At 53.4% G+C, this 16,089-nt stretch overlaps 1 protein-coding gene across 1 annotated transcript; it reads right to left on the reverse strand.

Moving 5' to 3' along the window:
* Window positions 1-249: 249 nt before the first annotated feature.
* LOC120949564 (DNA-dependent protein kinase catalytic subunit-like) lies at window positions 250-15,886 on the reverse strand. The gene is made up of 3 exons (XM_040366945.2): window positions 15,515-15,886; window positions 12,678-15,432; window positions 250-10,054 (listed from the first exon to the last, which is right to left on the reverse strand). The coding sequence occupies exons 1-3, from the start codon at window positions 15,651-15,653 to the stop codon at window positions 370-372; spliced, it is 12,579 nt and encodes a 4,192-aa protein (XP_040222879.2). The 5' UTR covers window positions 15,654-15,886; the 3' UTR covers window positions 250-369.
* Between the last annotated feature and the right edge of the window lie 203 nt (window positions 15,887-16,089).

Raw genomic sequence — 16,089 nt, forward strand, 5'->3', positions numbered from 1 at the left:
GCCGTACTGCACGGACGGCCAACTGGGCGCTCATAAGCCACCGATGAGCCACATCACGATGATGCTTAATGGAGCGACCTCGGACCTGATGATGAAGCTGCTAATACCGGCCGCGATGTTGTTCGGTGGTGTACTGCTGTTTCGGTTCTGTATCTGTAACAAAAAGTCTACGAAAGCTACCGTTGCACCGATGGTAGCGCATTCAAGTGAGAAAGCATAAGCATATGTATTTTGGTATGTTGGTTATGTTTTGTGACTCATTTGTATTTCTCAAAAAGTGTATAGCACGTTACATTTTCATCATTATCAATTTCGAACTGTTAACACCCAACAAATGATCGGTGAATAAATATACCAGTCCATTCTAACCTAGAACCAAGGATACCATCCACTGTACGTAATGCCCAACAACCTGCTGTCGATGGCCATCTCTAGCAGCATCTCGGTTTGCAGCTCCGTCGAGATCGTGCCCGTTGCACGCCGGCCCACCTTTTCAGTGCAGGCCGGAGCCGCCGCATCGACCAGCGCTAGATATCCGACCAAAAAGTCCCGCTGCTGAGCGACGACACCGAACCGCAGCTCGTCCGTCAGCAGCTGCTTCGGATTGGCTCCGTTTAACTTGCGCAAAACCGTATCCACACGCACCTGCGGGTTCCACTCCCTGTCCGAGCGTCGCTCCTCGGCTCGGCCACTCTCGCCCGGCTGTTCGACCATACGTTGCCTCGCCGCTCGCAACCAGTCCACCGTTGGCTCTCGTACGAAAACTTCCAGACACGCCCGCAGCAGCGTACGACAGTTGCGCAAACACTGCAGCGTGTACAGGTGACATTTCTGCAACACACCCGCCAAGCGCATCGGTTCCATTACGCCCACGAACTGGGGCGTAAGCCGAAACGGTACCAGCTCCGGAATGGGTAGATCCCGCGTTCCGGCGCCGAATGCAATGCCAAAGTCAACACCGACCAGCATACCGGTCGCCCGCTCCAGCACGATGTTGCTCAGGTGCCGATCGCCGATTCCGAGCACCCAGCACGTCACGTTCATGGTGGCCAAACTTTTGGCAAAGTTCATGCGCAACCGATAGTACGCTTCGGGCGTGGCAGCCATATCGTACAGCGCACGTTTCAGCGTGTTGCCGCGGATCGTCTGTGCCAGCTCGACAAACTTCGACTGTAGCCGGTCGGGCATGCAGAACGCGGCCGCCATCCCGTACAGTGCCGGCGCGTTGTACGACGAAAGGTTGAACGAATCGTTTGCCGACGGGTCCAGCTGCTTCGATACGCTCATCAGAAAGCGCCCGAACTCGTGGTGCACGTGTGCCTGACCGCGATCGCCCGGGTTGTAGCGGGGTGCGGCCTGTTTCGCTATTTCGCTCATCGCCACCGTCCCCTCCAGCCATCCGAACAGCCCGAAATTGGGCAGTATCGGAACGACGTCGTACGTGCGCAGCTGCAACTGCTGCTCCCGGCAGCGCTGGTCCCACCGCAGCCGGTGCGTTATCTCCCGCTGCAGCTGCTGGATGCGTTGATCCTGCCGCAGATCTTCGCCAAACTTGGCCAAAAAGCGATACTCGTTGCCGTCGCTACCGCGGAATGTGAGCTGTATGGGCAGCCGAAGCGTACCGTACACGACCACATCCGGCATGACCTTCACGATCGTCACGTGCTGAGTGGGGCTCGGTGCACCCCGATCGAGTCCGTACTGGCCCGGAATTTCGACCAACTGCGTTGTGCTGCCGCGCTGCCCACTGCTGTGGTAATCCGCCAGCCAGGGGGAAAGATCTTCCAGCTGCAGGCGAGTCGTTTTGGTGCGCGGTCGCATCGATTCGAGGTTGGTTTCGAGTTCCTGCAGCTTCGCCAGTATCGTACCGCGATCGTCCACCGGATGAAGCGACTGCAACGTTCGAAACCGTTCGACAAGGGGCAATGCGGCGCGGTAAGCTTGCCCGTAGCGCCACAGATCGTTCGTGTCCAGCGGGAAGACATCGGGCACTAGACGCTCGATGAACGTGTGGTAGGAAGGCTGATCGGTTACGCTGGCCAGATGCCTTTTCAGCTCGGCTATCATGTTGCTAAGCCGCGTTTCCGGCATCACCACGCGGTACAGTTCTGTCACGAAGTGATCCAGCACGGGGAAGCTTAGAGCCGCTCGGAACTGGTAGACAAAGGATCGCACCGACGCGCCGGGCTGCAGCAGCTTTCCTAGCAGTAGACGCGCGGGGAAGTAGAGCGCCATCGGGTACTCCTGGACGAGTCGCATTAAAACTTCGTCCAGAAAGTGTTCCACTCCACTCGGTGCTAGTGGCCTGTCGGGCGTTGCTATCTGCATGTACGACAGTAGCTGCGGTATCCAGGGAAGAAAGTTCCACGAAGGCACGGAGCACGCGTTTTCGTGGAATTCTTTCCCGAGCACACCGTTTTGAAGGTTCCGGAGCTGCAGCAGCACGGGAAATAGGTGCCGAGCCTCACGAGACCCATATTTGATCGCTGGCAGAAGGGATGTGAGAAGCAACCGCTCAACGGGAAGTTCCTCTGCTGCAGTGCGCGCCGGGTCCAGCTCGTCGTAGCAGTACCGAGCTAAGCGAAGGTGAGCATCGGCAAGCTGTTCCATAGAAGAGTCGTTCGCGCTGCCGCTACCTTCCCTGGAGCTTGATGGACCTTCGTCTAACAAAACATCAATTCCACATTGCAAGCACTGCATGGAAAATTTGCGCAATCTATCGCCCATAGACAGAGGCTCTTCGGTTAGTTGCTTGCTCGACGTATTCATTGCAGTTTGCATAAGTTCCACCAGCGTCGATGAATCTTTCTGTTCGATAATGTCGCTAGATGTCTTCAGCATCGTGCGCACAGTTTCGGAGTGATGGAAAAACTCCGTCCAGGCCCTTTGTTTCACCCCCCGTATGCCGGCCTCCTGCTCGAGGGACACTAACTGGGAGTTTAGCTTCACCAGCTGCTTAAATCCACGCAGCAAAGCAGACGTCAAGTTCGCTGCGGACGCCTCAACTACACGCACACGATCGTAGCGTATTCGGGCGATTTTCCGGCGCAAAACTTGATCAACTTGTGGCTCACGGAGGCACGCTTCAAAGGCGCGCAGTCTTGCAATGATTTTGCCCGCAAACTTGACATTGTCCTGCTCGAAGGCGACATCCAGCAGGTTTAGCTCCTGCTCGAACAGCAGTTTGGACAGCTGGGTGACGTTGGTTAGGCTGTCGCTCTTCTCCCGATCCTCCTCCTCCCTGGTGCATTTGGTTTCGAGCTGCTCCAACAGAAACCTACGATAGGCTAGCAACGTATCCCAGGTGAGCAGCGAATCCGTCACCGTGGGTTGTGCATTGTTCCACGAAACCACCAACCCGCCGGCAGCTTGCTCTAGCTCTTTGGTCGACCGTTCCAGCAGCTCACTGTACGCAACCAGCTCGATTACTTTGCGTACGCTCAGCAAACACTCCGTGCGCACCAGCTCGGACAGCACACCGGAACAGTGCCATTCGTCGAGGAACTGGCGCTTCGTTTGCTCCCCGAACAGGCGCGCCCGTACCATATCCTGGGCGGACAGGTAGAGCGCCGTCAGCTGCTCGCCAAACTCCTGCCGGATGTGTCGTTCGCGCTGCGGCATGTACAGCCACTGCTCGAGCAGGCGATAGAACTCGCGCCCTCCTTCATCGCCGGCCAGCACGAGCAGCGCGTTGCCGTGCACGTAGTGCGGGAGCAGGTTTTCCTGGTTCCACTCGTCGCACCACAGCTCCTCATGGTTCGTCACCTGATTGCCGATCTCATCCAGCAACACGTCCCACTGGCCGAGCTGCAGCAGGCAGTTGAAGGCGGACTTGTAGCAGAAGTTGCGCTCATCGACCCGGGCCCGGCTCACACGCATGACCAGCTCGCAGTAGGCTCGATGGGCCTGGCCGTACCGGCCAAGCGCTTCCAGCTCGATCGCCTCCCGCAGCTGCGGATCGCTGTCGAGCTTTTCGCCGAATATGCCCACCATCACGCTGTGCTCGTGCAGTGCATGGTACAGGGTGGACAGTTGCAGCCAATGGTCCGCCTCCGACGAGACGCTGCCGGCGGTACGCACCGGTTCGTCATCAAACTCGGCACCGTCGGATAGCTTTGCCTCCAGATAGAGGGCCCCCATCGGTAGCATGTTGCATGTGCCGGCGACCGAGGCGATGGTGCGTGGAGGGAGCGTAAATTTCCCCGACGCCTTGCCGAGTGTTAGTTCGATCAAGCCGCCGAAAAGATTGGGATCACACGCCTTCGTCGACTCCAAGATTGGGTTCAACGCTTCATCTAGCCGCCCAACGAATCGATCCCACTCATCCCCGACCATGCGACCGGTGCGACCTTCGCTGTCTCCCACCAGCAGACACTCCACCAGACCGTTGAAGATGGCGACAAACGTTTGCCTGGCGCAGGTCGTGTCCCTACGGCACAGGGCCTGCAGCGGGAGCAGAAACGCCAGCAGGTTGATCTGCAGATCGGGATAGTCGGCTAGCCGGTAGCGCCGGTACAGTGTCACCTTCGAGGTACTGTCACGCCGTTGCTCCGTGCGTTGCCGCTGGCTGGCGTAATGGCGACTGACAGCCCATGCCGTCTGCTGTTGACGGTTCGTCGCACTGTCCTTCAGGATGCGCTTTCGCAAACGCTCGAAGCTGCGATCCTGTTGCGCTGCCGTGTCAGTGCTGCTGCCCGTGCGCTGCGAACGGCGGTTAAGCTGTAGCGCGCTACTTTCAAACAGCAGCGTGTGCTGTTGCGTCGGCATTGCAAAGGTTTCGTTCCCTTTGGTGAGTCGGCCGGGATCTTGGGTCGGTTCGAACGGGAGCTGCTTCTGCGCTGCACTGTCTAGCCCACCCAGCTGGGTGGCTCGGATCAGTTGCTCCATCTGCGAGCCTCGGCCAGTGATGAAGGATTGCAGCTGCCGCTGTTGCGAAGTTTCCGCAAACATCGGCGTCAGCAGGGTCATCGTGTGACGCTGGCGGGCCGCTGTCTCGATCGTGTACTCGCAGAACTTTACGTCCGCATTGAGATATTCGTGCAGAAACAGGCGATCCTTGGACTCGCGGCACCGGATGGCCGGATCGAGTAGGAGGGCTACCGCATTGCCAAGGAATTCCGCCTCTACGGTTGGATCGTACAGTTGCGCTAGCACAAACAGGAATCGCTCCTTAACGTCACTCGGCAGCTTGCCACTGTCTGTAAGGTACTCCAGTATTCTGCCCCGGATGGAGCTCGATCCCACCTCAGTTTCGTGTGATCCGCACAACCCTCGTATCAGGTTCCGCCATACCGAGGTCCGACACTCCTCGGACAGCTCTGCCGAACGATGCTCATGGATGTAGATCAATATTTCGAACGCCACTGCACGAACCTCGTTCGGCGTGCTCGGTTCCGTAGCGACCCGGCCGATCGGTTCGACTAGCTGCTGCAGATACTCCAGCTCCCGCACCAGCGAAAGCGATCGATTGAGCAGATGTAGCGTCGGCAGCTGCAGCTCGCCATCCTGCAGCAGTAGCGTCAGCTCCATCGATGCAAGCTCTCGGTAAAGCTCGTCGTTAAACTTTTCCAGCCGCCCGCCGAGCAGCAGTTCCAGGTACAGGCGCTTCTCGCCGCCGGATGCGCTGGGGAAACGATAGCTCAGCACGGATAGGAACGGATCGGCGATCGAGGGAAATCCTTTCGCCGTTTCGTACAAAACTTCGGCAAACTTTCGATCGTACTCGCGCTGGATGCTGGTAAGCTTGGCGATACATTCGGTGTGGAAGGTTTCCAGCTCGCCGGTCTGCTGTTCCGGTTCCGGGAAACCATCGGGGTAGAGGTGTGCCAGACTGTGGCCTAGTAGTAGAGCGGCCGACTTGAAGCTGGTACTGTCCGGTAGGTCCAAGCACCGTAAAACTGCTCGCAGATAATCCTGCTTCGTGCTTTCCATCCATGGCACCAGCTTACCGCGTCCCTTGAGCAGCACAATCGTGCCCAACTGCAGGCCCGCAATCAGCTGCAGCTGTGATCGGTCTTCCGTGGGCTGCCGATGGGATACCATTTCGAAAAGCAGTTCCGCCGGTACGGTCAACGCTTCGTGCCACTGTACGATGACCTCCTGGATCAGTTCCAGGTTTAACCGGAGTACAGCCATTTTGCGTGCACTTTGCTGCGGACAGGCATGCCTCATAATAAATCGTAACAGTACGCTCGCCAGCGAAGCGATCTCCCCGGTAGCACCTTCCCTTAGGGAACGGCGTGCCTCACCGGAAGCGTTCCATTCCAGCACCAGAGCAATCAAATCCGTCACCAGTGGGTTCAACCCGCGAAATATGTACCCGTCCACGATGAGCTGCATCAGCGGCCCTATCAACAGGGCCGCATGTGGCTGCAGCTCGTTGCGGCAGTTGTCGATTACTTTCGCGAGAAACAGGCGAACGTTTTTTTGCTGTCCCGCATCGGCTAACGAGCCGACGAGGAAGTGTACCACCGAATCGAGCGGCACCTTGGTGGCGGCCATGTGCCGAATGCATCCGCACACCGTGGCCATTATTTCGTGCCGGTTGATCTTTGTCCGTTCGAGCGAAACGTTCGAAAGCGTCCCTTGCTGTCGTTTGGCCAGCTCGGCAGCATCTTTTTGGGCGACTTCGCGCGCGGACAGCACCATCGAATGACTCATATCGAACCGGAACACCTGCTGGCTGAGCGACGATTCCATCACTACTGACAGGCCGGGATCTTTGAGCGCTGGCTTCCGTTGCGCCGGATCTCCACCTGCTCCTCCTTCCCGCCTAATGGCAACACGCTTTTCGAACGTGCGTGACAGCTGCTCCTGCTCTTGTGTGCCCTCCAGATACAGCTCCTCATTGCTGCAATCGATGAGATGGCGCCACAGGAATTCTCCCTTCTCGCGGCTCTCGCGAAACAGCAGCACCGAGTACATGCGAGCGTCCTCGTTCGTGTTGGAGATTAGTGCTACCAGTGCCCGGTACGCTGCGCACTGGTACTTGCGGAACAGTTCCGCCACGGTGCGATCATTCGTGGGAAGCGCCACTCGCCGCACACCGTGCGCTCGTTTGCTAAAGTCTCCTATCAAACGTTGCCCGCGCACCGGAGCACCCAGCGTATCGTGGGCCGAACCGTACAGCTCCTGTGCCACCGGACAGTTGTCCCCTGTTAGGATCTGTTTCGGCAGCAGGGCCGCGTAATGCTCAACTAGCCGGTAGCTGGCCGCACGATCGATTAGGGCATGCTCCAACGCCCAGCCGGTGCGTCCATTTATCTCGACCATGGTGTTGTGCGAGAGAGCGCTAATGATGCGCGTGTAAAACTGCACGATCGAATCGTACCGGCAGTGCCACAGGGCGGTGCACAGATATCGCCGCAGGATCGTCTCCCGAACGACCGGCGCATAGGCGTGGTTGGCAAACAGCTCCCAAAGCTCCAGCAGTCGTTTGCATTGCATTTCGTGCGGTTGGTCGGCAAAAAAGCGTTCAATTGCGGTGCGAAGCTCCGCCTCAGCAATGTGCCCGTCGCCATCGGGTGCCGTCATTTGAATGATCGCTTTTAGCAGCAGCGGCGAACGGGAAATGACCATCGCGTCCAGCAACCGCTCGAGACAGTTAAGGTAACCTATCCGTTCCGGACTGTTCGGGGGGAATTCGACTGAACGCAGGGGAAAATGCTTTGTCTGTAACGATTCGAGCGCATTCTCAACCTCTGCCCAGTGCGATTCCGCTTCCGGTGCTCCGTTGGGCCCTAGAAGGGTTGGAAGCAGTACGATGGCTTTCGCTTTCAGCTCTATCGAGAGCTCGGACCGTGTACTTCCTATGAGCTCGGTTAACCATCGGCCATAGGTAGGACCGACCCGGTGATGAATTTCATTCAATGGGAAAGGACATATCATCGCCACACTGGACATTAGCTCGATCAACTGCACATCACATGCCCCGAACTGGTTCGATTGAAGGCGCGAACACTCCAAGAGCGGTGACCAACACCCAGCCAGCAGCATTTCCACCAGACACTTTAGACTATCTGTGTTGGCCGCTTGCTTCCGATAGCTGTAATCCATCAGGTTGCACAGAAAGCGAACGATGAACGAGAAGTTTTCCGGCTTGAGCGCTTTAAAGAACGTTGGTAAAGAATTGGATGGATTCTGAAGAAACAGTTCATAAACTGCCGCACCAAAGCAAACGAGAAAGTGCTCTCCGTGGCGAATGTTTGGCTGTAGCATGTCCTCACTCAAGCTGCACGAGATGACGAATTCTACCAGCCCATCGATATCATCTCCATGGCCAGTGCTGTCAGCTAAGCCAAAGATTGCTTCTAAAACGATCGTCCCAAAGCGTGTTGCAGACGGACTCAATACTAAACATACGCTTTCCTGTCCGATGGCTTCATAGCAATCTTGAAGCAGCTTGCGAGCAGCCAGAGGAATCCGGCGGTCTTTGGCAGTACCGGCCAATAGCGTTCGGTTTCGTAGGTGTTTCGCAATAAAGCGTAAGCCTTTCGCAAGCTTCTGATCCTCGGCTTGAATTGTCCTTTGAATTAATAACGTTCTCATCCGTTCGCTGACATCCTCCATCACCAATATTAGCTGCTCGGTTAGTGCAATGGTAAAGCGTTGCCCAATAGGTTCGCTGCTTCGCTCAATCAACTGCAATACTAGCGTTTCGAGCTGCGCCCAAAGATGGCGATCGCCTTCCACCTCGTGATGGATGGAAAAATTACAATATTGTCCAAGACGGTGCGGCTTGAGCAAAAGGGCTAGAAGAAACTCGATCGTAGCTTGATCCTGCCACAGTTCTAAGACTACTGCTGAGCATACTGTGTCCTCCGAGTGCCTGGTAAGCAAAAGCACTAACATATCTACGACCTGAACAACGACTGCCGATTTCAGTGCATCGAAGCGTACAAATTTGTCCGCGCTCATACGCTGTTCGTAGCTCCTTTGCTGGAATGATTCGACCGGCTCGATGTTGGACATTATTTCTTGCACCGTGAAGTTAACCACCGAACGAAGGAAATACCTGAAGGCAGGCAAAATGCGACTTAAAAGCGTTTGCAGTAATTCGTCCACTACGAGCCCTTCTCTTCGCAGCCAGCAGTACATATCAACCGTGGCAAGGAAGTACTCCAACCAAAGAGAAATGTTCATAATGGGAGGATTCGTTTGCTCGTTGCGTAAACTTTCCAACGTCGAAGCCCGCTCGATACCCTGCAAACTGTCTGCTTGAAGGCAGATCGATACAATCTGTTCGTGGGTAAACTGTTTCGCAAGAAACTGTTCCGCAGTCGCTACATCTCGCACTGTTTTCGAAAGTCGAGCAAACAGCTCCATACACTTCCGCCGGTAAAGCCGCTGCCGTGCGGCGCACTGTCGGAATAGCCATCGCACCAGATGTTCCATCTCACCGCCACCGAGCTCGGTTGGAATGAGCTGCCGTCGACCGGACCGGGCGGATTCGTCACTGCTGCACCCGTTAAACAATGCTTTCCGCTGCTCAAACAGCTTGCCAAGATGATCGAGCGCAAGCAGATACTGTTCGACTATGGCACCATGGCTTCCACCGTTCGCCTCCGACGACAGTCCGATCTGCTCCTGCTCCGTCACGATCAAACCGATCGCGTACGAGTGCATCAGCTCGAAGCTGTAGCGCACGATGTGAAAATCTTCCTGCAGCAGCAACCGAAACAGATTGTTAAAGGCCATCGCAGACCCGTACCGGTGCGAGGCGTTCAACTCCAGCGCATGTGTCTTCAGTTGCTCCAGCAGGGTGCATTTGATCTTCCGGCGATCGTTCGATAGGTGAGTGCCACCGCACTGGCGGTTAGTCCATTGGAGAAATTCACGCAAACAGCGCACAGACAGGTCGCGGATAGTGCTGCTGTGCTGCACGTTGGACGTCGCATCCAGCAGACAGTCGAGAAGGGCTCGCGTTCCTTGCTGGCCGAGTTTGGACGGTTGCGTTACAAAGTGGATGATTTGGAAGAGCAACGGTTCGAACATCTGACACACGGCCAGGTCTGTGTCGCAGCTCAGCTGAAGCAGATGATGACATACCTGCGTCCTGAAACAGAAGTACAAAGATAACACACATGTTAGAAACGATAGTAAGTGCGACGAACAATTTCGATAATTGCTATGAAGCAATGAAGCACATTAAAACTTAGTCGATAGTCATTGTCCAGAAAAATCTGAACGAACAGTTCCTGCCTTTTTGAGGTTTCCCATCACAAGCACTGCTTTTACGGCTTAGTGTGGATTTCAACCGGAACCTCATCCAATGTCAAGATTTACCTCGTTTCGAGTGACTGTCCTACTCTTTTTAATATCTCCTTGCTTTTCTTATCCTAATCTCATGCCGGACGATTCACACCAGTGTGGATTTTATTCGGAAAGTTGGCACACCGTACAAGACTTCCAGTGGAAGGCAAAGATTGTGCAGCTGAATCCGTCCGCTTCGGGCATTTGCCCGTTCGGAGGCTTTCCCGGCATACAGTTCCAAGGCAGCTGTGTCGATGTGTACGTCACGTACGCTGACAGTTTGTTGAACGTTACTATGGTTTGCCAAAGTGGCATACAGTCTCTAAGCCATCAAACAACGCGAGTGAAATGGACAAGCCAATATTCACCCCCGAAAGTGTATGCAGTCCGGTACCAGATGCTGCCGAACGAACCTGATACCGTATTATTGGAGGGATGTGTACAAAATGTCAACAGGATGAAAGAAATTAGCTGGATACGGTTGCAATCAGTCAAAAGCTTTAGCAAGGACGCCTATATCCAGCGGTACGAGGGAAGGAACAGGCGGAAATCCTATTTGGAAAACTATTTCTCCTATCGCTCCACGTGCTCGTGCTCATATCACAACGAGGTTATATTTAATGTTAGTTCGGTCCAACCGGAGAACCATTGCCTTCTGTCGTGCGTTATTTCCATGGACATGGTGTACATTGTGGTCTGCATAATTATTACACTGACGACATTCATCACCTGGTCGACGAAGAAGCTACCTCGCGTTAAAGGGATAGCGATGAACAAGTTGAAGCAGCTATCGAACGATAACAAGTGGGCTATTCATACCTAAACAATGTTAGTTTTAATAAAATATATCAACTATGTATTCTAAGTTATAGTTTGTATTATAATCCCGCATCAAGTCAACGTAGACGGAATTCAACGACGTACTAGAACGATAGACGCACGACGAACATTACTCTATTGTACCGGGATTACTGGGAACATTACTGGGATTAGGACCGGACAAACGAGATATGTATTGATGCGTGCGATTATAGCGTTTCAAGTAGGAGTAGAATTGGCAGAAGAAACATAAGGTGTAACATCACTCAGTACGGAGCGGGCCCGTGGTATAGTTGTCAGCTCGCACGACTTAACAACATGCCCATCGTGGGTTCAAGTCTCATATACGGGGCCGATCACCCGTAGCAAGAACTGACCATCCGGCAGCGTGGTACTAAATAAGACTGTAAATCTTTATTTATATAAGCTAGGCTGGGATATGAGGTCCGTGGAGGTCGTTACGATGAGATGAGAGAGCAAAGAAGATAGAGTTTACGGGCATCTGAAGGAGAAACAAAGCAAGTGGCGTGAGTTACGTGATGTGATTATGACATGTGTCCAGCGATCCATCCAGAATAGAGTTCAAATATCATCGGATACACAGAACAGAATGAACAGTAGCAAGTTTGAACTTAAGTGCATGAGTAACTATTGCTCACCTGCGCGCATGATTGGACCCTTTTAAATGAGTGAAATAAGCAGTAGTGTTGTTGACCAATAACCTCTGCTAATGAATGTTACGAACTTCAGAAGGAAGTTTCCAGTAATCGAACTTTCTCCAATAAAACCGTGCCTAATATGCCTTCCTACAACTCGCAGTAAGTTAGTGTCTAACCACGACTTCTGACAACTAGTGCCCACCATGTCGCCATGGTGGATATTACTATCCACCTATGTGTGGATCACCATTTTTGGTGTTCAATCCATTGTACACAACAATTTCTGGTGCGTGGTGCCCTCCTCTTACTGGCAGCAACGGGGCGATTTCAATTATACCGCCAAACTGCTACGCATAGTTCCCGATAACGGAGGCTACAGTCCGTACAACACCTTTCCCAACATGACCCAAATGGGCCAGTGTCTCGATATGCATCTGGGTTATCGCAAACACATCCTCAACGTAACGATCACCTGCCGCAACACGTACGTACCATCGATGGATGTTGCCATCGGTCCGAGTGAACTGGGTAGGGTTTCCCGGCTAGACTTTCGGATTGACCAGAAGGGCTACATAACGCTTGTTAGCTGCTTCAAAATGAGTGAACAACTGGTACAATATGGTGAGCTGGTCGCTACGAAAGGCACCGATGACATTGCCCGGTATCAGTCGGAGCTGTACGGGATCAACGCCGGATCTATATTTCCAATGGTGCAGTACATTTCCTATCAACGTCCCTGTCAGTGCGTCTTTCGTAATGAATTTTTGTTTCACGTAAAGCCTGCAACCGATCGAGCGTCGATGGGAAGTGAAATGGATGAGAACGTCAGTTTACGTCAGGGGCGGTTCATTGTGCTAGGAGCTGTGCTGCTTCTAATTGTCCTTTGTGCAATAGTTAAGTTAATGAAGTCATAATAAAAATGAATGTTTCGTATCTGGCAGCACTTACCACAATCCAGCCAGCTGATCCTGATAGCTAATGCCCAACAGATACAGCACGATGGTGTGTAGAAGCTCGCACGCGGCCAGCTTTGTCGCACGGTCACTACACTCCACCGCCAGCTCACACACCCGGCCGACAATGCTGTCCAGCTTGATGCACGGCCGGGTGCCACTCTCGCAAAGCAGTCGTAGCTCCAGCGATCGACCACTATCTCCATCCCATCGCGTCAGTGAACTGCTGCTGCCCCTGTTCTCTCGTGCATGAACGCACTCTAGCTCCAGCTCATCCACCACCAACCAGCAGCATTCGTTCGGTTGCAAGTCGGCGAAAAAGTTTAATATACGCAGCTGGAACGTTACCAGCTCACTCGTGTCTACGCTCTGCTCGATCCGATGCTGTTGCTTGATGCGTTCAATCTTGACTGCCGGCACGTTTGCCGTCCGGTGGCGCTTGAATTTGGCCAACCGTAAACTTTGAGCGGGCGGTTGGGTGGAGTCACGCGTTCGCAGAAAGGGTTCCAGCAGTGGTAGCACCTGTCGGAGCAGTCGCTCCCGAATCTCTCGTCGCAAAGGTGGGTAGCGGAAGCGTACAATACGCTGCAGCGAGTACAGTGCGGCCCGTGCGATGGACAGTAAACTTCGCCCCAAACGGAATGCGGTCCGGAACACGTCCACCATGAGCGGTTGCTTGCGGGTTTTGTCTTCAATGAAATCGACCAGCAAGCGTACCGGTGCATTGAGCACAAAGCGAAGACATGCCAGCTGCAACTCTCCGATCGCGTACAGTGCACGCTGTATCGTTTGCTCCAGATAGAACGCCAGTAACATTTGCGTCGTTCGAAAATCCTCGGATGGCGCTTCCTGCTGCCGAAAGTACCCAATCCGTTCTGCCGTTGCAAGTCCCATCTCGATTAGCTTTACAAAGCCACTCACCAGCGGACGGTTCAGCGACTGTCTAACGAACCGCTCGAAGTACGGACGGATCCAATCGGCGAACAGTTCCCGAACAGCGGCGGGCGTTTGCGGACCATGCAACATGTCACGGTACAGTTCCACCAGGTTGAGAAAGATGTGGTAGTCCTTTGGTTTGGTCGGTAGTAGGTCTATGTTGGGATCGCTGAAGAACAGCTCCTGGTGCTGTCCATCATCGTCCTGGAAGGTTCGCTTGCGGGTCGATAGATCAAGCTTTTCCACTATCACAAACAGCGTGTTCATGAACGCACGGTAGAGGGCAGGCAGCAGGGATGAATCGTGTGCGCTTTGTGCTTTGTCTAGCAACCCCTGCCACAGGGGAAGATAGTTTTTGTACGTTACCAGGTCCCGCTTCCAGTCGGTTTTGGGCGTTATATCACCGGCGGCTACGTTTGACGAAGGTACGGGAAGTGCTGCAGGAAAAGGCAATGCGTGTGTACAGCTCCAGACGATTCCTTGCAGCAGCACACTGTCGAGCAGCTCGTGCCGGGTAGTTCCTCCAAGCTTGCCAATGTTTTCCAGCATACTCACAACCGATCGTACAATCAGCTCGTGGTGCGCGGTGGAAATGTGGTAAAAATCGCGCACCAGTGCCACCGTCATCGTTTGCACCGAAACAAGCTGTACCGTGGAGAGCTGTTGGACGTGGGTAAGAATCTCCGACAGAGCTTGAATGAAGTCGGGTAAATATACAAGCATGTCAGCCGTGCTAGACGCTGACCGCTCACATATGCCCTCGATACGCTGCAATACGATGGTGAGCAGTTCGTTCAGCGAGATGCTCGACGCTCCCGCCAACTGTTGACAGGGACCGGCCATGATTCCGAACCCGCGGATAGCAATCCGGATCTCCAAACGATCCACAGTGGCCGAGCTTAGCAGTTTTCTGTAGTAGTTGACGTATTGGTTCAGTACATCCACCTTCGGCGGATATTCGCGCCCACGTTCCGCCGCTAGTTCTGGGGTGGACAATACCCGGGCGACCTCTCCGTGGAATGCATACAAAGCTTTCAATCCAGCGTCTCTATCCTCCTGGCTGCTTGATTTGATCCACCTGCCGGCCAGCATTGTTTGCCAGTGCACATGATCCGCGTACAGCTGCCACGAGAACAGCGGTGCATGGTTGCCTACCACGTGCAGAGCATTCCGGAAAACGGCCCGCTCGGAGCGGCTTTCTTCCCAGATGGAGAGCTTTTTTACCAGCAGGTAAAGTCGTTTGCGCAGTTCTCGATCGTTTTCCGACGGCGCAAAATGGACCAGGAAAAGATCCAGCCCACGTACGGCTCCCGCCAACGAAACGAGCGATGGGTAGTTTTCCTCCAGCAACTGTTTTTCCGCCGCGTTCAGAAATATGTCCCTCACTCGATCCGGTTCAGGTATACTGGCTGGAAAGTTTTGGGCAAGCTGGCCCAACAGTTCGTACAGATTCTGCTGAAATCGATTCGGAAGCTTTCCCTGCTGAAACACCAACAGCAGCTCTGCCGGAAGTTGATCGAGCTGTGCGTACGTTTCGTTTTGCAAACATCCGTAAGCCACGCTGTCCTGCAGTACGAGTGCGGCCAACTCGCGGCTCCTTGCTGGCACGGAGGACGATTGGATGTATCGTAACGCTATCGGCACAATCACCACCATCCGTTTGCCCATCAACGGCGAATGTTTCTCGATTGTTTTACGAAACAGTTCAAACGTACTCTCGATCACCTTCCCGAAGTGTTTCGCACTGGAGAATGATTTGCTCAGAAAGGCTACCAATCCGTTCGCTGAGGTGAGCATACACTCAAGATTGAAATCTGAAAGAACAAAGTTGAATAACACAAAACGGCTGATGGGTGAAAATTGTGGAAGAAAAATGCCAAGCTGCAACTATCATACCAGTTTCGGCCTGGCTTTCTTCGGCCTTTTCGACGATGAGCTGTGTGATGCGATCGATGATGCTGCGTGCTTGAGGAATCTGTTGTGTATCGAGGCATGTTTTTAGCTGCCTCAAACAGGTGCTTAAATCCGATTCCATTGTGATACTGCTTCAAAATTGAACGTTCCTGTACCTTCCTGTATTTTCATGTACCGAGCACCGGCTTGGAACAATATTTTTCCCAAACGTGTACACAATTGCTTTTATTTCACCGTTACAGAGCAATACATCACAGTTGAAGCACCATAAATATGATAAGTTTTAAAAGAAAAATGTGTTTTTACAAAATTCCGCAATCGATGTAAAGTGATTCCCTCTGCGGAGTAAAAACAACTGACCGAAGAGTTCGCGCGCCTTGATCGTTTGTTTTGATTACGTAGCTGTCACATGTCACGGTGGTCGACCATCATTAAAATCTTTCGTTTAATTGATATTTTAGTTTTTAAATCCATTTTTTTAAATTGGAAGTGATTTTTAATATTAATTCAATTTAATTGTTTTTATACCACACTTTTGTTTATTTTTTCCACATAAA

This window comes from Anopheles coluzzii, chromosome 2 (assembly GCF_943734685.1).
Source record: "Anopheles coluzzii chromosome 2, AcolN3, whole genome shotgun sequence".
NCBI lineage: Eukaryota > Metazoa > Arthropoda > Insecta > Diptera > Culicidae > Anopheles > Anopheles coluzzii.